The 23,594-nt window shown below is 52.1% G+C and overlaps 1 protein-coding gene and 1 long non-coding RNA gene across 15 annotated transcripts in view; one reads left to right on the top strand and one right to left on the bottom strand.

The window, feature by feature from the left end:
• Positions 1 to 23,594, top strand: part of CACNA1B (calcium voltage-gated channel subunit alpha1 B) — a 136,008-nt gene that overhangs the window by 82,084 nt on the left and 30,330 nt on the right. For 7 of the 14 annotated variants that reach the window (XM_073890001.1, XM_073889999.1, XM_073890010.1 and 4 more), the window contains 6 exons: positions 55 to 172; positions 2,512 to 2,579; positions 5,589 to 5,698; positions 9,373 to 9,435; positions 13,171 to 13,956; positions 14,900 to 15,111. In XM_073890001.1, coding sequence (XP_073746102.1) covers positions 55 to 172; positions 2,512 to 2,579; positions 5,589 to 5,698; positions 9,373 to 9,435; positions 13,171 to 13,956; positions 14,900 to 15,111 — 1,357 coding nt within the window. The remainder of the gene's footprint in view (positions 1 to 54; positions 173 to 2,511; positions 2,580 to 5,588; positions 5,699 to 9,372; positions 9,436 to 13,170; positions 13,957 to 14,899; positions 15,112 to 23,594) is intronic. The other 7 variants (XM_025864905.2, XM_073890004.1, XM_073890002.1 and 4 more) reach the window with 6 other exon arrangements.
• LOC141371911 (uncharacterized) lies at positions 5,709 to 13,412 on the bottom strand. The gene is made up of 3 exons (XR_012377239.1): positions 13,340 to 13,412; positions 8,541 to 11,910; positions 5,709 to 8,188 (listed from the first exon to the last, which is right to left on the bottom strand). It is a non-coding gene; the product is annotated as an uncharacterized lncRNA (long non-coding RNA).

Here is a 23,594-nt window from a genome sequence, read left to right as displayed (position 1 = left end):
CACGTGGGTGAAGGTGGCCATGCAGGCGTGCCCTGTGGTGCTGTCCCCCCACAGATCCTAACGGGAGAGGACTGGAACGCAGTGATGTATCACGGGATCGAATCGCAAGGTGGAGTCAGCAAAGGCATGTTCTCCTCCTTTTACTTCATTGTCCTGACGCTGTTTGGGAATTGTATCCTTCTTGGGGGCTGGGTGCAGTGTGGTTAGTGCTTGGTCTGGGCCTGCCGCTCCCTCTTCCCCCAGGAGGACGGGGGGGTGGTTGTTGGCCACAAATACGAGAGGTACCTTCTCATCAAGTGTGAACGATGCAGCCCCTCCCTCAGGGGAGCTGGTTTAAGTCTAGAATATTCTCCAGGCAGCCTGAGCTTGGGGGTTCCGGAGGCTGTGGGGGCTGAGGTCGATGGAAGCCTGAGTTGCATGTACGGTACCCAGAGGGAGATGGTATGGTCAGTGGCAGGCTCAGGAGGGTTGCTATGGGAAGACGTGGGCTTTGAACACTGATGGCAGCGGGTTTGGTTTGGTTTTGTTTGCCCACTTCAATTCAGGAATTAAATTTTGGCCCTGGGCTTTTAAAAAACTGTTCCCTGCTGAAAACATCATACCTGCAGAGAAATGTGAAGCAAGGTTTCCTGTAGTGGGTGGCTGTTGGGCTCGTGTTTCAGGACCTTGGGATGGGAGGGTGGGTCTGGGGTCCGGGAGAGCCCAGCAGCTTGGTGGCAGCTCTGCCTTAGGCAGGCTACCTGGGAAGAGGAGGCTGCAGGGCTCATGATGGGGGGGGGAGTGTTGAGGGCCAGGAGAGGTGAGGTGTGAATGTGGCCCCCCTGCTCGGGGTGGGTGGGGGAATTCAGGATAAGCAGGGGCACTTGGGTTCTCAAACTCTTTTGTACATCAGAGTCCCCCAAGGGTGGTTATTGCTCAGGTTCCAGCCCACAAATGTGATGCTAACATGCTCCCCTGGGAGTGCTGATGCTGTGGCCTGGGGACCCCCATTTTGAGACCTGCTGCAGTAAGTAGCCCGCAGAGCCCGGAGAAAGATCCGTGAGTGGCCTTCTCGCAGACTGACCTGCCGGCTTGGCCTTATTTCCCCGCACGCACACCTGGACGCGTGACCCTGTTTGCCCCTCCTTGCCAGTCTATGACCTGTGACCCTGCAGACCCTGTTCTCTTTGCCTGCATTCGCCCCAGAGGGGCTGCACCATCTGTTTGCCCTGTGTAGTTCAGGGCCTGGACCCCAGGGCAGGGAGCCCCGTCTCTGTGGGGGCTGAGCAGGAGGCCCAGCAAGGAGGAGTCAGGGGCTCAGAGGGGCAGTGTTTGTTCACTGTTTAGCAGGCGGGTGGGACCTGGGGGCTGGCTGACTGGAAACCCGGAAGTGGCAGCCAAGGTTGTCGGAGAGGGAAGGGGCCTGCAGTGTGGACCTCAAATGGCAGGGGTAAGGGTGGGGAATAACTGCTCTCCAGAAGGAGGGGGCGCCCCCCCTCCCCGAGACTGAGTAGTGGCCTGAAGCTCATCACAGCTTTTCTGACCCTGCACTGTCAGGCCAGGTGTGTCAGTGGTCAGGTCTCGTGCTAGCCAATGGGAATCGTTCCCTCTGCCTCTGTGCCCCTCTCTGGCTGGGCCCCGAGCTCCAGGTGTGGGAAGGCCTCTGAGGGTGCTCATGGCTGTGGTTAGTGCAGGGAAATGGCCCCCAGCCTCAGTGTCTGTCCTCTGGGCTCTGCTGGAGCCCCGAGCAGCCTTGCCTATGAGGTGGCACCTGGCACGTGGGTCCCCTTGAGTCTTGGAGGCATCTGCCTGCCAGACTGGGTCCTGACCAGCAGCAGTCATTGCTGTTGGCCTCCTGCAAAGCCAGAGTCTACGCAAGCCTTGCCCTGGCAGGAATGACTGCCAGGTTGGGGTTAGGGGGGTGAATCCCCAGGCCTGTGGCTAAGAAGCTCAGTTCTAGGGCTCTGACTGGGGTGACTTTGCCCCCAGAGGACATCGGCAATGTCTGAGACAGTTTGGTTGCCTTGAGGAGAAGGTGCTGCCGCATCCAGGTGCTGGGCAGAGGCCAGGCATGCTGCTCAACATCCCACGACACGGGGTTGCCTGGTTCCAAAAGTCAGCAGAGCCAAGGAATGAGGTGACTGGGGAGGGCCTGGGTCTGTGGAACAGTGCTAAGGCCTGACACAGGGTGCAGGGTGGGGATGGTTCTGGGAGATGCTGTTCTGACGTGCACAGGAGGGGAGCTTGTGGGAAGAGGTGGCTCCGGCCCCAGGAGAACTGGAGTGACTCAGGTCAGTGGCCTGATCTGGAGAGATTGGAGGCAGCAGCCCTGGCAGCTGGGCTAGGATGTTTCTGGGGGTGACAGGGGCCAGAGGAGCAAGGGGACTGGAGGGGCATGTGGCCATCAAGGGAAGGAGGCTAGTCAGGCTCTGGGGAGATGGGGCCCAATTCTCCATGGGGGAGCTGGGGTATGACTGTGGGAGACTGGGGCTGGGGACAGAAGGGTTCCCTTCCTTAGCTGGAGCCAACCAGACACTCTGCTGAATGTCTTCCTGGCCATCGCCGTGGACAACCTCGCCAATGCTCAGGAGCTGACCAAGGTACGTGAGTAGGGACAATGCCTGCAGCCCAGGAGGAGCAGAGGGGGTGGGGGGCGGCAGCCCGTGTCACTCGGCGTGAGTCCAGAGATCCATGAAGAGGGTCAGTCCAGGATTAGGACTCATGTGACCACTCTCCGGGGGAGCCTCCTCAAAGTCCTGGACAGGTAGAAGTTAGGCTGCCATTTGGGAGTGCAAAGGGGGCAGAGGAAGCGTGGGAGATGCCATGCCAGGAAGGGCAGGTCCTGGAGAAGCCAAGAGCTGGAAAGAATGGCCAGAAAGGCAGGAGGAGGTATGAGGAACAGATGGTGCAGCCCAGAGAGAGCCCTAAGAAGTGGGGGGCAGGCTGTACTGGCCTAGGGGTGAAGGACCCTGAGGTGTATCAGGAGGTATGGCTGAATGAAGCAGCAGGTGTCCCCTCAGCCAGAGGTATGCGGAGGTGAAGACCCTCAAGGGAGGTGTGGGATTCCCTGTGCCCGTCCCTGGGTGGCGAGGGGGCCCCTGTGGTCTGTCTTGAATGTGCACTGTTGTGCTCGGGCAGTCCCTGGGCAGTTCTGTCCTCAGATGCTGGGCCTGGCTGGGACCTGGAGGAATGGCTGCCGCCTCTTTGTCGGCTTGTCTGTGCTTCAGCAGGACGGCTTCTTCTCCCAGCTGTGCCCAGTGGGCGGCCTCTAATATTCATCTCTCATCCTGGAGCCTGGTGGGGGATGTGATTATACACACCCTCCCCTGTGGTTTCCTTCCCGATGACACAGCCCCCTGCCTGGTCACCTTCAGCCTCACAGCCATGGACGGTGTGGCTGGCTCTCCCGCTACGTCGGCCTTAGGCTTGTGCTTTGACAAGCCCCGGCTCCTAGTGTGGAGGGTCAGGCCACCCGCCGCAGACGCCCCGCGTGCTTGCTCTCTCGGCTGAGCATGTGGCCTGTGTGTGCACCTCTCGCCTGTGTGCTGGAGCTGACACCTGTGCACATCCTGTGTGTGTCTGGTGCAGTCCAGCCCGACTCTCAACGCCATCTCTGTTCTGGGGCTGAGCTTGACTCGGGCCTTGCCTGAGGAGGGCAGGTGCGGGACGTGCCTGCAGTCGGCAGAGGCGCAGCTGTGCCCGGTGCTTCTGACCATGCAGGTACCCCACCGCCCCCACCCTACTCTCTGGTAGAGGCAGGCCTATTCGTGTGTCCTCCTTTGCTTCTGCTGAGACTTCCTCTTCTCCTGGCCCGGGCCTGGGCTGTGGCGGTGCCTGTGGGTATAGAGGCTTCCCTTGCTCTGGCTGCTGCCTCCTGAGGGCCTGGAAGTCCCACTGGCCTGCTCATTTCTCTGTCGGCCAGGGCCGAGACGGGCTCTGCCATCTCGAAGTGGCCGGAGAGTGCTTGTCCCTGGCTCCTACCTGGGCTGCTGGGGCAGGGGGGACCCTGTGTCCACCGAGCGCCTCTTGGTGTCAGGATTTCCGGGACCACATGAACTGGGGGTGCTCAGGAGCATGGGTGGTCTGGGCACCAGCTGTTTTGGGGCAGAGGTGAGCTTGAGCTTGAAGTTCTCGCTGTCTCTTCAAGTTGTGCCATGGGTGAGGACACACCGGGGAAGGGATGTCCTTGGGGCCCTGTCTCCATGCACAGTCAGCCTGTGCGATGGCCCCTTTGGGCCAATGGCCCTAATCCAGGAATTCCCTTGATTTGGAAGTTGGGGCAGGTAGAGGCCTAGCTGTGTCAGGCTGTGGGGCATTTCCTGGGCTGGCTGCCCTTCCTTTACAATGTATTACAGCATCACGTTTTTTTCAAAGTGGAAGTAAACTCAGTGGAGTTTGTAGAAGCTCATCCTCTGCCCTGGAGGGCTGTCAACCAGGATGGCATCCACAGCTTGAAGAAGGACCTTGATAGGGGTGTTCTGTGGTAGATTGAGCTTTGCCTGCTCTGGGGCCTGAAGCTTGAAGACCTCTTCACTATGGTGGGAAATCTGCAGTCACCTAACAGGGGTCTTACTTTTTGCCATTTGGGGGCCTCTAGGAGAAGATTTAAGGACATTTTGGGTCACATTGGGAATGTCACCTTCCATGGAAGCCAGGTGGGCTCAGGATTGGGGTTTTTGGGGAAATAATGGTGGTCTCAGCAGTCTAGCTAGATGACATGGAGGCCTTAGTTTCCCTCCATGGGCCATGGGCTCAGCCCAGAGCTTTTCATCCAGATCCCAGGAGCAGAGCATGTTGATTTTGCCTAGCGACATGGGGTTAGGGCCAGAGGGTCTGCCCAGATGTCCACTCCCCTTCCCATGGAGGGCAGAGGCAGGGCAGGGCAGGATAACTACACGTGTGTCAGAGAGCTGTAGGGTCCTCCCCAGGAACTTGGTGGAAGAGGGAACACAGGTACTGGAAGTGGCTGTCCAGGTGGACACAGGGAGGGACTTTCCACAGTCACAGTTGGGGACAGGTAGACACACGTGACCTGATGGGTCCAAGTAGGAGAAGCTCAAAGGCTAGGACGTGGCCCTGCTAGACCCACTGCTGGTGACAATTCCTGTGAGCGATGCTGTGCTGGGATCTAGGCTCAGGGTACAGAGTCCTGCCCCTTGCCTTTGCTCATAGCTCTGGGGCAGAGGCTTTGTTCGAGTGGGACAGGTTCTCCTGGGGTGGAGAGGCAGCAGGCCGCAGGAGAGGAGGGACAGGTTTGCATTTTGACAGTGCCAAGTCGGAAACGCTGTGGGACAAATATGCAGGCAGCAGCTGGGTCCCTGTGGCGTGGGCTCACAAGTGGGGTGTAAGTCACCAGCTATGAGCACCCCGGGAGATGGCCCATGGCAAGACGTATTGGGGCAAGAATCTTGGGGACTGTTGCCTTGAGCAGCAGGTATAGAAGGGGGTCCCTGAAGGCTACCAGAGAGCTCATGTGGAATTGGTACACAGTGCTGGAGCGTGGGTGGGTCATGCTCATACAGGTTCAGAGGGCGGGAAGGACTCAGAGACCACGGGAGGAAGAGCTGACGTTGTTAGAGGAGGCTGCACACTTGTGTCTGTTCAAACAGGATGAAGAGGAAATGGAAGAAGCAGCCAATCAGAAGCTTGCTCTGCAAAAGGCCAAAGAAGTGGCTGAAGTCAGTCCCATGTCTGCCGCCAACATCTCCGTTGCTGCTGCGTAAGGCTCTTGGGGGTGGGTTGCAGGGTGGCGGGGGCTGCTGCAGAGTCTCACAGCTGGGTTCTCAGCGGGACATGCCTTCTGGGGGCTTCCTCAGAATCCCACGCATTGGCGGGAGCTCCTTAGGACACAGCCCACAGGAGCTGTGATGTGAGGGAATGGATCCCCTCCGAGAGCAGACTTTGAGGAGAGGGTTCACCAGGAAAAGCCTCCATGGCTTCTCCCAGTTCGAGTCGGAGAAAGATGTGGCAATGCATGGCCCTCCCATCATGGGTAGGATTGGCTCTCTGACTTGCTCCCCAACAGTCTGGGTGGCTCCAGGGCCCCTTGCTGGACAGAGACTCAGAGTCAGGGGTAAGGTGTCAACATGTGTGTTCTGTATTCAGCTTTTTAGGAGCCAGAAGATTCTAGCTGGTACTTGAGCAGCCCATGAGATTTAATGCAGTTTCCCAAAATGTCTTCAAGGGTTCCCTATGGGGACAGAGGTCAAGGGGAAGCCTTGATGATGACAAAAGGTGAAGGCAGGGCCAAGGCTTCTGTGGGGAGACTGGCCACCCCAAGGTTCAGCTGAGCCTCAAGGCACATTGCAGAACCACATTTGGCAGTATTAGGGCCCTCAGAGTTGGGACGGAGTGCCCAGCCCAGGGCCAAAGGCTGCGGGGTGCTGGGGGAGGTCACCGACAGGGGCGCAGGGAGGAATGGGAAAGAGGGAGGAAGTCTGGCCTAGTATCAGTGTGGCTGTGAGAGAGCACCGAGGAGCTCTCCTTTTGTTGGGAGCTCACTCTCTAGGCCAGGCTGGGTCCGCCTGGGACTACTGACTTGTCTTCGGTGCCACGCCCACCCCACCACATACCTCCCATTTCCCATGCGGATCCAGCTGGCCTCCCTCCTTCTCCCTGTTCCCCAGGAACAGCCACGGGTACATCTGTGGTGGCACATCCATCTGTGCTGCCCAGTGGGTGGATGGGTTTGCTGGGAGTGTGGGTGTGCCGGTGTGAGTGTGCATGATAGCAGCCCTGTTCCTGTCCGGCAGTCCCCAGGGTGATGGCCTGTTTCCTAGGAAGGATTTTGCAGAGGACCTATCCCTAAGCCAAGCAGGAAGCCCTGGCCTCTGGGGGGGAGAAGAAGCTAGAGGAGGCCACAGACCCCTGGGGGCCCAGGCAGGGATGCAGGTGGCCTGCAGGTAGCCAGGCAGGACACAGCAGTCATTACGAAGACAGCTACTGGGGGGCTCAGTGTTCAGTTGTCTGTGTTTTGTTTGGCCAATTCAACGACTCAGTCAGCTTGGTCCTGGGCTTGCTTTGAGGAGGTTGTGGTGACCTGGAAGATGGCCCCTTCTCCTGAGCTTTGTAAATTGCTGGTGGTCTGCTTTAGCAGAGGGAACAGGTGAGCCTTTGACTTATTCATGGGCCTTGTGGGTTTCTGTTCAGAATTTGCCTTCTCTGCTCTTGGAGGTGAGTGCATTGTCCCATGGGCCCTATACATGCCAGAGCTGCCTACGCCTTAGGGGTGTATGGCAGGGCGTCCATTCCCATTGGGGCTGAGACCTCAGAGAGGCAGGTGCTGGGGCCCTCAGCACAACCATGGAGAACATGTCAGGCCACCAGGAAAGGTCTGGATGTTCTTCCTCTGCCTCTGTCCTCATTTGGGGACACTGCTACGTAGGTACAAGGCTGCAGACTGGTATACCCAGGTCCAGGGTATATTACACCAGCTGTTGGCCTGATCACCACTTCGGGGCTTTTCTTCTCCTGGGTGGAGCTCCTCAGGTTACACAGGTGTTCTGCCTCACAGTGGAGACTGAGCTTGGTGTCAGCTCATTCATGTCATGCCAGCCTGGGTGCATGCAGGCCCTGGCATCTGCGTTCCCCCTTCTTGGGCTAGCTATCAGTCCTGCAGGTTCTCCTGGGATGCAGCTTTAGGCCCTTGCCCCCTGTGGCATGTCCTCAGTCTGCCTCTGTCAGATGCAGTCTGTCTGATGTGATCACTGAAGCTCCTGCACACTTCAGACCAGGTCTGAACTCCAGGGTGTGTGGGTGGTGGGTGTGTTGGTGTTTGCCCTCCTCTTTGTGTGGAGAACTCTGAGCACTGAAGGCCGAGGCTCAGAGCTCCTGGTGTCTGTCTGTCCTCTGTCTGTCCATTGCCCGCCACCCTCCCAACTGTTTCTGTTCTCCTGGTGAGTCGTGCTGGGTGAATGGGCAACGCCTGCTTCTTCCCCACTGCTGGGTTGGGGTGCAGGCGAGGCCCCTGAGTGACACTCACCTTGACCCAGCTCCGCGCAGCCATGCCGTGTGGTCTGTGAAGTGGGACGACTGGTCCAGATGTTCTCTGTGATGCCTTGGATGCAGAGGGGCTCTTAGTGTCCTTGCTGTTTGAGAGGCTCCCCTGGGCTCTGTGCCCCCCTGGGCTGCACTGAGCCTCCGTGCCCCCTCAGAGGGGTGTCCCTGTCCCTTGGAGTTGGGCTGCAGCCTCAGGTGACAGCCACTTCACCTGAGGGAGGGAAGGGTCACTAAGGTTGACATGGCCCTCATGGTTCTCTGTGCTCGGTTACCCTTCTCCTCACCGGGACTTCTGAATGCTGGTGCACATACTCACCCACACTGTTCACTTACCTCACGTGATTCAGTCCCCCTGACACTCACTGTCACACACACTCGTGCTCACACACGATCACACCCACCTGGACACTCACACATGTTCACGTGAGCACACATACTCACTCACAGCCTCACACTTGTTCACACACATCCACACTCATGCACACCTATATATGTACTCACACCCAGTCGCACACTGATTTGCACACTCTTTTTCACACACGCACTTGCACAGACCCACACACCTGTTTGCATCCAGGACTTGCAGGTGGATGAGTTGCTCTGAGCTCCTCACAAATGTGTGTAGACTTGGCCTTGAAGGAGGAGCTGGGAAGCCACGGTCCTCCCCTGGGGAAACTACCTTAAAGGGGAATGATCATAGAGATTTTTGGTTTCTCTGTTGGTTTTGGAAAAGCTTCCTGAAAGTCACTGGGAAATGGCTGGAGTTACACCCGAGGGAAGTGGGTTGGTGATGTAGCTTGCTTTCCCCTGGGTGGGTCATGGTGAGCTGGAGGCACCTGGTTTAGAGCCTGAGGAGCCAAGGAGTCAGGTGGGCTAGGGCAGAGCAGGTTGGTCAGGCAGCAGGGCTCAGGTGAAGCCCAAAGGTAAGGTGTTCTGTGTTATCTGGCTTTGCCCCATCTCAAAGGCAAGGCAAATGCAGAGGTCATCCCACTACGGCCCCGTGGGAGTGGGACACCAAGTGGCAGGGGAGAGCCATTTGGAATTTAGGGACACACGGTGCTGGCTCTTTGCAACCGCACTGCCCCTCGTGGGGCAGAGTGTGCTGAGCTGTAGTGGACGGGCCCCCAGGTTGCAGCTTCTTCTTTTCCAGCCATGGTGGGGTGTGCTGTGTTCTTTTCAGTGTCACTGTTCCGCCGGATGCTCGTTCTTTCTCAACCTCTCTTTTACCCCGAGGTCTCAGCTGGTGCCCGTTTTGATGGAAGCGTCCCTGGCCTCCTGCCCAGATGCATACTGCAGCCTGTGCCCTGACCTGACGTGGCTTAAACGTGTTCTGTGTCCCTTAGAACCCTCTCTGGTTTTCTCACTTTTCTTTTGTTTTGTTTTTTGCATGTGCAGTTTTGTAAAGCACACTCGAGGTGCTGCATCTCGCAGCTCATCTGTCTCCAGCGTAAACTCACCGTGAGTTGCTCGGCTATGACACCATCTGTGGCTTCATGGCAGCTACACGCGAACCTCCCTCCACTCCTAACTGCTTTTCCACCTCAAATCACTCGCTTCAGGGGCAGCTCCAGGAAAGCCTTCTGCAGCTGCTGGGGGACGGTGGGCATGCTTCCTGACGTTCCCAAGTCCTGCTCACGGGCATCAGACTCTGAGTTCAGCCCCTCCCCCTCTCCCTCCTGGTCCTCTTGTCTGCTGTCTGTCCACGTGCCGTCTCTCTGGCGTCTTGAGCATGTATTTGCTTCTCCTGAGGTGGCCGTTGCTGGGCACCAATGGGCGCTGTCTCCTTGTGGTTCCCACGAGGTAGGGTGTTCAGTAGGACTCACTGAGGACATTCACGGGGTCCTCCTGCCCCCTCCCTTTTTGACTTGGGAGGGGATGTATCTGTGATCCTTAGGAAGTTGTCCTAGCAAGAGCAGAGCTGCTGTCTCATGTTAGACCAGCCAGGGCCTGAGCAGAGCCACAGAAACCCCAGTGTGTCCCTCTTGGAGGTGACACCAGTCTGACTGGGGAAGTGGTCTTGGGATGCTTGCCTCCAGGGGCTTCCTCTCAAGGGTGAGACCAACCGCTGCAGGTGAGAAGTCCCTGGAGTCGTTGGGTGTGGTCAGCGCGCCTGGATGGGGGTAGCCAGGTGTCCTCTCTGGGTCCCGGTGGTATGGGAGCTCTTGCCCTCCCTGAGCCACTTGCTCCCTACTCAGCCAGCATAGACCCAAGGTGGGCTTGCTCACAAGCACTTGGAGCTGCTGGCTGTTGGGTCCCTGATGTCTCACAGGGTAAGGAAGTTGGACCCTGGATGACTGATCACAGGGTGGAGTAGGGTGTGGTTGTAGGTATTGATGGTGTCGCAGTGAGGGCTGCTTCACATTATCAGCAGCTGTGGGGAACTGGCTCTTTCAGCCCAGAGACCTCAAAGTAGGGCCATGCCACTGAGGCTCCTTTTTGGGCCCTGCAGGCATCCACAGTGCCTGGGTTGGGTGTGACTGAATAGAGCTACACCAGCAAGCTGGGGTCGAGACATTGTGGGAGCAACTCCCCCATGTGACTCCTTAAAGAGCCTTTTTAAATAAGGACTTTGTCTGGATTGTCACTCTGTGTCAGATGGTGGCCTGACACTCGCTTGCATGTTCTTGCTGCTTGTGAACTCGGTGGAGAGGTGCAGAGTGAGAGACCAGGGGTGGCCACACTACTTTATGTGCCAGACAGAGCAAGGACAGAACAGCAACCAGGTGGGTGCAGGTCGACTCAGACACCAACAAGGAGGGGAGGCCTGGTGCACGGACTCAGAGACACACCCAGAGAGGAAGCCAGGACATCACCGAGTGGTGGGTGGGTGCAGACGTTTTCAGGTGGCATTATGGCCCAGAGAGGGAGAGAGACCCAGCAGGAGCAAGGCCAGGTGGGGCCATGTGACCCTGGCTGTTCAGTGTCTTGCTCCCCTGGGAAGTTCTAGGGGAGTCTGCCAGCCCTGTGGTACCCTCTACTTTAGCGGACAAGTCACCTCTTTGTGAAGCTTAGCTGGTCTCTGGGGGAGAAGGAGCTGTGGCTAGGGTCAGGTTGAGGGCAGCTCCCAGCCACCACACTGTCCCCCGTCTTTACTGCCTGTCTGTTCGGACGGAGAACTGGCCTCCAGGTCTTTGGCTGCATCTAACACTAACTCTGCTGACCCAATGGCGCTGAGTCCAGGTCTGTATCAAGCTGCTGGACTGGCTGTCAGCCCTCATGGGCTCCTTATCATCCATTTCACATGGTTCAGCATTGTTCAGAGTCTGGTCCTTTGTTTTGGTGCCAGGCTGGGATGGGTAGGTCCCCTGGGCTCTAGATTGAAGTCCACGAAACAGAAGGTAGTGGGTCTGTTGCAAGGCGTCTCCGGGAGCAGGGAAGCTCAGCTTGGATGTGTCAGAGGAGGCGGGTCAGGGCCTGGCATGGCAGTTGAAGGTGTCAGTTAGCAGATGGCCAGAGAGGCCAACACTTGTCCCCCAGCCTTGCCCTGCCTGCCCACCATATGGGCTCCCAGGTGAGGGGTAGACACGGTGCTCTTCTGCTTTCATACTTTTGAGGCACTGCCCTGGAAATGGCTCCCCACACTGGAGCCTGGATTTCACCTCCAAAGGGGCAAGATTCGGCATCACACACTTTGTGCAGGCCAGCTGCAGGGGTTTGGGCTTTTCCCACACCTGGGCACCTCTGACTCTGCAGGTCAGCATGGTGCTCAGTGGGCCAGGGCCCTGATGCTGGTGGCCTGTCCAGCCTGGGCCCTGGTCTGGGGCCCCCCAGGCTGTGACTCTGTGCTGTCAATGTGGTTGGGGTGTGGCCAAGGCCTCACCTCTGTAGATACCTTTTTTCTGTTTTGCTTCTGCATGAGTCTGATCCTGGCTGCGTCAGTGACGTGCTGTGGGGCCCTCTATGAGTCACACCTTCTAGGCTCAGTGTCTTCATCTGTGAAATAGGGACAAGAGGTAGTTGTGAGGGTTGGATGAGATGGGCACTGCAGCCCACAGCACAGTGTGGCTCTGAACAATACAGATGCCACCACCACCATGGTGGGTCCAGAAGCCTCCAGAGGCTGAAGGACAAGACTCTGGCCTCAGATGATGTTTCTGCTTGGCCAAGGTGGGACTGGGGTCGCCTAATTTGGAGGCCTTATTCAGTACAGATTCCAGAATGCAAAGGGCTTCTCACGTACCCTGGGCTATGGAGCCCCACATGTGACCATGTGGGTGAGGCTGGAGGGTGGTCAGACCTTTGGTAGCCTGTGCAGTGAGGGCTGAGACTGAAGCACAGGCTACTCCTGGTGTTGGAGGGCTCCTCTCTGCCCCGGTGGATGGAAGGAGCTCTCTGTGGAGCCAGGAGAGTGGAGGGCACTGAGGACCACAGGAGGTAGCATCTCTAGCGCTAGACCTAACTGCTGGGCTCCTGGGAGCAAGTGGTCACTGAGCCGAGGGGCAGGTGCCCGGATGGCGCTGACCGCCTTAGGGAGCAGTCACAGCTTACTCTTTGCCCCTGATAGGGCCCGCTGGCCCTGGCCCCTTGCTCCCTGGGCCACTGCCTACCCCGTTCCTGAGGACCCACCTCTTCTCAGGGTCTCTCACAAATAGCCCTGTCTCCTTCTGGCCAGTGGCTGTTTTTCTGGAAGTGGAGATGGAGAAGCCCCTCCCTGGGCAGCTCTGCTCTATGCTGCAGCAAGGCCAATGCCCCAGGGCTGCTGCAGGGGGCTCCCTGCCTCCTGCCTCCTGCCTCTTCCTCAGTCCTGCCCCATTTGGACGCTGATCCCCCTCCTCTCCCCATGTTGGCCTTCCTGGCCAGCAGCCCACCCGCCCTGGAAGCCTGTCTGCCACCTCATGCTGGTGCCTGTCATTCCCACTGCCCTGCATCCCTTGGCCAAGGGCCCCTGTACACCTGCTCAGGGGTGGCCTTGAGCCCCCCACCCCCCACCCCCAGGCTGGTGCTCTCACAATCTTTGGGATCCTAATGGGGTGGGGGGCGGTGCTGGATTTTTGTTACCCTGCGTATCCCCTACTTGTTCTGCACCGATTGCCAGGGGTCTCGAGGGCTCCGGCCACCCCTCCTCCCTCCCCCTCCTCCCTGCGCCCACTCTGCCATCCCTCCATCGCTGCGTCCATCTGTGGCTTCCCGTGTGAGGCAGAGAAGTCGGAGGGCAGCGCAGGGGGCAGCCGCTCACCGCCGGTCTCCCCACAGCAGGCCGCAGAACTCGGCCAAGGCGCGCTCGGTGTGGGAGCAGCGCGCCAGCCAGCTGAGGCTGCAGAACCTGAGGGCCAGCTGCGAGGCGCTGTACAGCGAGATGGACCCCGAGGAGAGGCTGCGCTACGCCACCACGCGCCACCTGCGGCCTGACATGAAGACGCACCTGGACCGGCCGCTCGTGGTGGAGCTAGGGCGCGACGGGCCGCGGGTCCCCGCGGGAGGCAAGGCCCGGCCCGAGGGCCCGGAGGCTGCCGAGGGCGCGGACCCGCCGCGCAGGCACCACCGGCACCGCGACAAGGCTGCGGCGCCGGCCCCGGCGGCAGCGGGGGAGCAGGACAGGGTGGACGCGCCGAAGGCCGAGGGCGGGGAGCCCGGGCCCCGGGAAGAGCGGACGAGGCCGCACCGCAGCCGCAGCAAGGAGACCCGCAGCGAGCGTGGCCGCGGCCCGGGCCCCGAGGGCGGCCGGCGCCACCACCGGCGCGGCTCCCCAGAGGAGGCGGCCGAGCGGGAGCCGCGGCGCCACCGCGCCCACCGGCACGCACCCGACCAGGGCAAGGAAAGCGGCGCGGCCGGGGCCAAGGGCGAGCGGCGAGCGCGCCACCGCGGCGGCCCCCGGGCCGGCCCCAGGGAGGCCGGGAGCGGGGAGGAGCCGGCGCGGCGGCACCGGGCCCGGCACAAGGCGCTGCCCACGCACGAAGATGTGGAGAAGGAGGCGGCGGAGAAGGAGGGCGAGGTCGAGGACCGGGACAAGGAGAAGGAGCTCCGGAACCACCAGCCCAAGTGAGGGAGTGCGCGTGCGGGTGGTGGGCGGAACCGCTGGCCGGAGCCGCGGCTGGGGGTGGGCCGGGCCCACAGGGTTCAGGGTGCGGAGGTGCCCGGCGGCCCCAGTTCGGGCTGGTCCCCCCGCCCTCCGTTTCCATCTCTCGGTGGTGGCGGTCCTGCCTTGTTGGGGGTGACGTGTAGAATGCTTAAAACTGTGTGTGTGGGGGGGCGGGGTATGCTCAGTGAATGTCAGCCATTATTCTAAGGTACCCAGGTGGGAAAGAGGGCATGGGGGAAGTTACTGGGAGTGGTTTGGGACACGCTGGCGTGGGAAGAGCATAGTGGCGCAGGGAAAAGAGAAAACTGGGGAGAGGCTGAGGAAGGCCTGAGGAGGCCACTGGGCTAATGGTAGAAGACAATAGGGCCAGGCTGGGTGGCCATGGCACAGAGGGCCTCCTACCCTTCTGCAGCCGGGCCAGGATCTGACTCTGACTCTGTGAGAAACCTGGGGTAACAGGAGCCCCCAGGCAAAGGCCACCAACCTCCCAGAACTCCCGCAGCTGGAGATGAGCGCTCAGGATCAGCCCAGTCCAGGCACTGTCTTTGTGCAGAGCTCTGTGCTGGGCCTTTTGGTCTGGTGGGGCTCTAGGTGGAGTAGCTTAGGGAAACATCCTCTTACAGGCTTCTTCATTCTGCAGACAGTTCCCTTTCTATACGTATTGTGATGCCAGCCATGCCTGGTCTTGTGCCAGGCACAGACAGGTGAGTCAGCCCCATTTAACCCTTCAGACCTAAAAACACAGAAATGTACAAAGTGATAAAAACCATATGAAATGCCAGAGTAGCAGAGGATGTGGCCAGGGATTTATTTGGTCTGGATAGGGGCATAAGGAGCTGGATTTTGCAGACTGAATAGCAGTTTGGGGCCGAATCAGACTCTGATGTCCATTCTTGGTTGCAGGGAGGCACACTGTGACCTGGAGGCCAGTGGGATAATGGGCCCTGTGCATGCCTTGCCCAGCACTTGTCTACAGAAGGTGGAGGAACAGCCAGAGGATGCAGATAATCAGCGGAATGTCACGCGGATGGGCAGTCAACCCTCGGACCTGAGTGCTACTGTGCATATCCCAGTGACGCTGACCGGCCCTCCTGGGGAGACCACAACTGTTCCCAGTGAGTATCTCCCCGTATTAGCGGGGCAGGGCCCACCTTGTGCAGGCCCAGTTTGCTCTCCCCACCCTCCCCCACCCCCTCCATGATAGCTGCTTGGGGACAGAGCATGCCTGTGGGAGAGGAAGTCCTTTGTGGTCAGCGTCTGTGCCTTGATACCTCATTGTTTCCCAGTGGCCCAGAGGAGCACTGTTACCCTTACATACCGTTACACGTCACTTAAGCTCTATTCTCCTCCCTTCCAAAAATATTTGCAAGTTACCAGCTCGGTGCCAGGCATGGTGTTAGAGGAGTGCTGGGGACAGCAGGACAGAGGGCTGCCCTTGTGGGGCTCACAGTCTCATCAGGAAGACAGACCTCAGGACAGTCATGACTCTTCATAGTCACGTGAAAGCTGCTATAGACCATGGCCCCAGACTTGACGGAGGCTGACAACTAGCTGGTGGTCTTCCCATGACTTACGTGCCTGATGATTCCTGCTCTAAGGTCCCCACAGGCCTTTGCCTGAGCCCTTTTCTTCTCTCACTCACTCACTCACTCACACATTCATGAGCTCCTGACCATGTGCAGGCACCGAGGAGGGTATAGGGTGAACAAGATGCTGTTCCTGTCTTCAGGTCACTCCGTCTAGTGGGCAGAGACCTGTGGGGATCAAATGCAGTCCCCTCACACTGTGTGTAGAAGGTGCCTAGATGTCTTGGGAGCACCAAAGACAGAGAAAGCATTCCAGGGGAGAGGGAGAGGCCACGGAAGCAGAGCTGACATGCAAGGCCAGATGAAGATTTCGGTCTCAAGAAGACCAGGTGTCACAAAATGCCTGCCTCTGTTTGCAGATGTGTCCACACACATAGGCATGTGCATATGCCCCTTATCTCTTGCGCAGGTGCGCTCATCTGGGGCCTGTGAACCAGGGTATGATGCTAGGGGTAGCAACGGGAGGTGGCCAGCTCTGGCTGCTTAGGCTCCCCTTCTCCTTGCTTCCTTGGGAGAAAGCTTTCCCCGGCCCATTCTCTTGTTTCACCTGTCATGGATACTAATGGGTCTGTCTTCCCAGACTCCTGGAAAGCAACCCCCTGGTCTGAATCTCTCTGGCTAAGCTTGAGGATGAGCCCAGGGTTCCCACCTGGCTTTTGTCCATGAGTCAGGCGCAGCCCCTCCTCACCAGCTCCTGGCAACCACTGATCTTTTTAGTGTTTCTGTAGTTCTGCCTTCTCTAAAATGTCATATATTTGGAATCATACAGTGTATAGCCTTTTCAGATTGGATTCTTTCACCTACCAATATGCATTTAAGGTTCCTCCGTGTCTTTTCATGGCTTGATAGCTCATTTCTTTTTAGCACTGAATAGTATTCCATTGTCTGGATATACCACAGTTTATCCATCCACCTATTGAAGGACATCTTGATTGCTTCCGAATTTTGGCAATTATGAATAAAGCTGTTAAAAGCATTTATGTTCAGGATTTTGTATGGACATTCAGTTCAACTCATTTGGGCAAATAGCTAAGAGCATGACTGTTGGATTATAAGGTAAGATTGTGTTTAGCTTTGTGGAAAAACTGGCGAACAGTCTAACAAAGTGGCTGTATCATTTTGCATTCCCACCAGCAATGAATGAGAATTCCTGTTGCTTCACATCTTCTCCAACATCTGGTATTGTCAGTGTTTTGTATTTTTCCATTCTAATAAGTATGTAATGGTATTTCATTGTTCTATTTTGCAATTCCCTATTGACATATGACATTGAGCATCTTTAATATGCTTGTTTGTCATCTGTGTATCTTATTTGGTGAGATACCTGTTATATCTTTTGCTGATTTTTAAATTTTCTTATTTGAAAAAAAATTGAGACAGTTTTTTAGAGAGCAGTTTAAGGTTCAAAACAGAGAGGAAGGTACAGAGAGTTCCCCTTACTCTGTGCCCCCCACACATACATAGCCTCCCCCATTATCGACATTCCCCACCAGATGGTGCATTTGTTACCAAGGATGCATCTACACTGACACATCATAATCACCCGAAGTCTGTAGTTTACCTCAGGGCTCACTCTTGGTGAGCCATTCTATGGGTTTGGACAAATGTACAATGACATATATCCATCATCATCATAGGATACAGAGTATTTGCCCTGATAATTCTCTGTGCTCTAGCTATTCATCCCTCCCCCCCCCAACCTTTAGCAAACACTGATCTCTTGACTGACCATTGTTTTGCCTTATTCAGAATGTAATTATTTGGAATCATACAGTACATAGCCTTTTTAGATTGGTTTCTTTTGCTTACCTATATATATTTAAGGTTCTTCCGTGTCTTTTCATGGCTTGAAAGCTCATTTCTTTTTGGCACTGCATAATATTTCCATTGTCTGGGTGTCCCACAGTTTATCCATTCATCTACTGGAGAACATGTTGGGCCCTTCTAAATTTTGGCAATTATGAATAAAGCTGTTATAACATCTGTGTGGAAGATTTTGTGTGAACTTGCTTTCAGCTTCTTTGGGTAAATACCAAGGAGAGTAATGGTTGGATCATATGGCAAGAGTATGTTTAGTTTTGTAAGAAACCATTGAATTGTCTATACCACTTTGCATTTCCACTAGTAACGTATGAGAGTTCCCATTACTCCACGGCCTTGTCAGCATTTGGTATTGTCAGTGTTCCAGATTTTGGCCATTCTGTGAGTGTGTAGTGGTATCAAATTGTGTTAATTTGCATTTCCCTAATGATGTGTGATGTGGAACATTGTTTTTATATACTTATTTGCAGTCTGCATTGTCTTCTTTAGTAAGGTGTCTGTTAAGATCTTTGGCCCATTTTTTAATTAGGTTGTTTTCTTATTTTCAATTTTTAAGAGTTCTTTGTAAATTTTAGATAACACTTTTTTTTAATCAGATGTGTTTTTTTGCAGATTTTTTCTCCCATCTGTGGCTCATCTAATTGTTTTCTTGACATTGTCTTTCACAGAGCAGAATTTATTAATTTTGGTGAAGTCCAGCTGATCCATTATTTTTTTTTCATGGATCTTATCTTTGGTGTTGTATCTAAAAAGGATCATCATCAACAAGGTCATTTAGGTTTTCTCCTATAGTCATCCCCTAGGAGTTTTACAGTTTTGCATTTCACATTTAGGCTTATGAGCCATTTTGACTTAACTTTTGTGAAGGGTATAATGTCTATGTCTATATTCATTTTCGCATGTGAACATCTAGTTGTTCCTAGCACCAGTTGAAGAGACGATCATTGCCCCAGTGATTATCTTTGCTTCTTTATCAATGATCATTTGACTATATCTCTGGGGTCTATTTCTGAGCTCTCTATTCTGTTCTGTTGTTCTATTTGTCCTTTCACTGATATGATACTGTCTCGATCACTGTAACTTTATAGTGAGTCTTAAAGTTGGGTGGCACTCGTCCTCTAACTTTGTTCATCTCCTTCTATATGGAAGCGTTGGCTGTTCTGGGTCTTTTGCTTCTCTATATAAACTTTTGCTCGCTATATAAATCATTTTGCTGATATCCATAAAATAACTTGATGAGATTTTGATGGGGATTGCATTAAGTCTATAGGTCAAGTTGGGAAGAACCAGCACCTTGACAATATTGACTCTTCCTGTTCATGAACATGGAACATTTCTGTCTTTATTTAGTTCTTTCATTTCATTCATCAGAGTTTTAGTTTTCTATATGTAGATCTTGTAGATATTTTGTTAGATTTATACTTAAGAATTTCATTTTGGAGGGAGCTAATATAAATGATACTGTGCTTTTAATTCCAAATTTTACTTATTTATTGTTGATAAATAGTAAAGTGATTGACTTTGGTGTATTAACCTTGTATCCTGAAACCTTGCTAAAATCATTTAGTACCAGGAGTTTTTTGTTGATTCTTTTGGATTTTCTATATAGATATCACCTCATCTGTGAACAAAGACAGTTTTATGTCTTCCTTCCCAATTTGTATATGTTTTATTTCCTTTTCTTGCCTTATTGCATTAGCAAGGACTTCCAACATGATGTTGAAAGGAGTGGTAAGAGGTGACATCCTTGCCTTGTAGACCTGATCTTAGTGGGAAAATTTCAAGTTTCTCATCATTAAGTATGAGGTGAGCTGTAGGTGTTTTGAAGATAGTCTTTTATCAAGTTGGGAAGTCCCCTTCTATTCCTAGTTTACTGAGAGGTTTTATGATGAATGGGTTTTGGATTTTGTCAAATGCTTTTTTCCGTCTATTGATATGATCAAGTGACTTTTCTTCTTTAATCTGTTGATGTGATCATTCAATGATTTTCAAATGTTGGAAGAGCCTTGAATACCTGGGACAGATCCCACTTGGTTATGGTATATAATTCTTTTTATACTTTTTGAGATTTGATTTGCTAATATTTTGTTAAGAATTTTTGTGTCTATTTTCATGAGAGATATTAGTCTATAGTTTTCTTATAATGCCTTGTCTGGTTTTGTTACTAGGGTAATGCTGATCTCATAAAATGAGTTAGGAAGTACTCCCTTTGCTTCCGTCCTTTGAAAGAGATTGTTGGGGCGTCTGAGTGACTCAGTTGTTGAGCGTCTGCCTTCGGCTTAGGTCATGATTCCAGGGTCCCGGGATCGAGCCCTGCATCGGGCTCTCTGCTTGGCGGGGGGCCTGCTTCTCCCTCTCCCACTCCCCCTGCTTGTACTCCTGCTCTCTCTCTCTCTTTCTCTCAAATAAATAAATAAAATCTTAAAAAAAAAAAAGAGATTGTTGACAACTGGTATAATTTCTTCCTTAAGTGTTTGGTAGAATTCATCAGTGAACCCATCTGGGTGGGCCTGGTGCTTTCTGTTTTGGAAGGTAGTTAACTTATGAATTAATCTCTTTAATAGATAGATGCCTATTTACATTGTCTATTTCTTCTTGTGTGAGTTTTGGTAGATTTGTCCTTCCAAGGAATTGGTCCATTTCATGTAAGTTATCGAATTTGTGGGCATAGAGTTGTTCATAGTGTTCTTTTATTATCCTTTTCGTCTTCATGAGATCAGTAGTGATGTCCTCTCTTTCATTTCTTATATTAGTAATTTGTGTTTTCCCTCTTTTTTCTTAGTTAGCCTAAAATAGAGATTTATCAATTTTAATGATCGTTTCTTTGAAAAGATTTGCATTGGTTTTGTTGATATTCTTTATTTATTTTCTGTTTTCAATTTCACTGATTTCTGCTCTAATTCTTTTTTTTTCTTTTATTTCTTCGAGAGGGAGAGGGATAGGTAGAAGGGCAGAGGGAGAGGGAGAGAGAGAATCTTAAGCAGGTTCCACGCCCAGCACAGAGCCCAACGCAGGGCTTGATCTCATGACCCTGAGATCATGACCTGAGCCGAAAATCCAGCCAGGCACTTAACCAGCTGAGCCACCCACGTGCCCCACTGCTCTAATTCTTATTATGTCTTTTCTTTTCTTATTTTTTATTATGTTATGTTAGTCACCATACAGTACATCATTAGTTTTTGATGTAGTGTTCCATGATTCATTGTTTCTTTTGCTTACCTTTAATGTTTTTTTTTTTTTTTTTTTCTACAGTAGGAGCTTAGATTACTGATTCCTACAGTGGGAGCTTAGATGACTGATTTTAGATCTTTCTTTTCTATTATATGCATTCAGTGCTATAAATTTTCTTGTAAGCATTGCTTTTCCTGCATCCAACAAACTGATAAGTTGTGTTTTCATTTTCATTTAGTTAAAAATATTTTTATATTCATCTTGAGATTTCCTCTTTGACCCATGTGTTACTTAGCAGTGTGTTGTTTAATTTCTACATATTTGGGGACTTTCCAGTTATCTTTCTGTTATAATTTCTAGTTTAGTTCCATTGTAGTCTGAGAACAGACCTTTTTGCCCACTTTTTAATTGGATTGTTTTCTAATTGTTGAGTTTTAAGATTCCTTTCTATGTTTTGGATACCTGTCTTTTATCAGATATGTGGTTTGCAAATGGTTTCCCCCAGTTTGTGGCTTGTCTTCTCATTCTCTTGGTGTCTACTGTTTCTGATTATTACTGGTGCAAGGGTTAATTTGGTTTCTGTCATGGCTTCTGCTAGGAGCAGAAATCTAAGCTATTGCCTTTTTTTTTTTCAAAGATTTTATTTATTTATGTGACAGAGAAAGAGAGAGCACAAGCAGTAGGAGCAGCAAGGAGAGGGAGAAGCAGGCTCCCCACAGAGCAAAGAGGCCGATGTGGGGCTCAATCCCAGGACCCTGGGATCATGACCTGGGCTGAAGGCAGATGCCTAACCAGCTGAGCCACCCAGGCACCCTAGGCTATTGACTTTTATATGTCAGTTTTGTATCCTACTACTTTCCTGAATCCTCAAATTGTGTATTTGTTTTGGCATTGACTCTTTGATTTTTTTCCCCAAGGATATTTTCAAAACTTCTACAAATATAGTTCTAACTATTCCTTTCCAATCTTGGACCTCTCATTGTTTGCTTTTTTAAACAAATTTTAAATTTTTTTGCATGATTTCACTGACTAATACACTATCAGGTAACAGTGGAGTTAGTGGGTACCCTTACCTTGTTTCTGCCTGTACTAAATAAGATTCTAATTTTGGGCTTGAGAGGTGTGTGTGTGTGTGTGTGTGTGTGTGTGTGTGTGTGTAAGTAAAATCAAGGTACAGTACCCATTAATTCCTATTTCAATAAGTATTTGTCTGGAGTAGATGTTGAATTTTGTTAAAGGCCTTTTCAGCACCCTAGACATCATACATTTGCCCCCTTAAATATGGGGATTTATAGTAATGAACTTTCTGCTATTGAACTGTTTTTGCGATCTTAGAATAAACCCCACTTAGTTGACATTTTTTAAAAGATTTTTATTTTTAAGTAATCTCTACATTTAGTGTGGGGGTCAAACTCACAACCCCAAGATGAACCAGTCATATGCTCTACCGACTGAGCTAGCCAGGCACCCCAGTTAACATATTTTTTTAATGTGATGTTATATTTTATGTAGGATTCTTGATTGATGCTTTTTACTGACACCAATTCTTTTAGGGTTCCCAGACCCAATTCCAACACGGAGGGATCCGCCCCCACCCAGTACTAAGCAATTGAGTTGAATTGCTCAATCCTGATACTACCTACTGGTAGATAGCATCAGGTTCCACAGCTTAAGGGTTCAGTCCTATAAGACTGCCTCCCACACTCCACTTCAGACACTAGTCAGAAGCCCCAGGCTGTCACCTGTGCTTCTGACCTAACAGCTACAGATTGGAGGTTCCAACACCTCCTCCTTAAGTTCTTTAATTTGCTCACAGAACTCAGAGAAACACTTATGTTTACCAGTTTGTTAAAGGATATGATAAAGGATAAGAATCAATAGCTAGATGAAGAGATATATAGGGTAAGGTCTGGGGAAAGGGTGTGGAGCTTCCATGCCCTCTATTGGCATGCCACTCTTCCCAATCTCCACCTGTTCACCAACCCAGAGGCTCTCTGAACCCAGTCTTTGGATTTTTGTGGAGGCTTTGTTGCAGTCCTAATTTACTAAGCCATTGGCCGTTGGTTGATTCATCCTCCAGCCTCCATTCCCTCCCTGGAAGTCAGGGTTGGGGCTGAACGTCTCAACCCTCTAATCATGTGGTTAGTCCTTCTGGCAACCAGCTCCTACCCTTGGGGGGAGTCCAGAAGTCACCTTCATTAGTAACAGGATACCCATGTCCCCTTTATGGCTCTGAAGTGTTCTCAGGAACTGTGCATGAAGGCCAAATGCATCTGAGAAATACACCGTGGTCATCTGAGTGACCAAATATGTATTTCTTATAAATCATTATATTGCATATTTTATTTTATTATTTTTAAAATCTAAATTCAACTGAATAACATATAATGTATTATTGGTTTCAGAGGTATAGAGGTCAATGATTCATTAGTCTTATATAATTGCATATTTTAAAGTGAGATATATTCTGTAGCTTTCTTATTCTGTGTTCAAGTATCATAAGGTTTAGTTATGAATGTTATATAATTCCCTTATGTTTAACTTCATTAATCCATTACTGAAAATTAAATGTTGTAGTGTTTCCATTTCCTATCATTTTAAATAGGGAAATTATAGTGTACTATAAAAATTATAATGTATTAAAGTTGGTTGTACTCAAAATCCCCAATTAATTTTTAAAAATATAATTGGGGTGCCTGGGTGGCTCAGTCAGTTAGGTGTCTGACTCTTGATTTCAACTCAGGTCATGATCTCAGGGTTGTGAGATTGAGTCCCGTGTTGGGCTTCACAGTCAGTGGGCCGTCTGCTTGAGATTCTCTCCCTCTGCCACTCCCCCTGCTTGTGCTTTCTTTCTCTCTCTCGCTCTAAAAATAAATAAATAAATCTTTAAAACTATAACTAAAGCACCAATACTGAAAAGTAAAAGCTATCATATTAGGATACAAAATGCTTAATACATTGTTCCCTGATCACCACAGTTAAAATAGCTGTTAACAAGCAATTGCTTTGGACACCTCCTT

Source organism: Callorhinus ursinus, unplaced genomic scaffold (assembly GCF_003265705.2).
Source record: "Callorhinus ursinus isolate GAN/ISIS: 27379988/994484 unplaced genomic scaffold, GSC_fseal_2.0 scaffold125, whole genome shotgun sequence".
Taxonomy (NCBI): domain Eukaryota; kingdom Metazoa; phylum Chordata; class Mammalia; order Carnivora; family Otariidae; genus Callorhinus; species Callorhinus ursinus.
The sequence above is the reverse complement of the archived record's forward strand: the minus strand, read 5'-3'. Positions and strand labels throughout refer to the sequence as shown.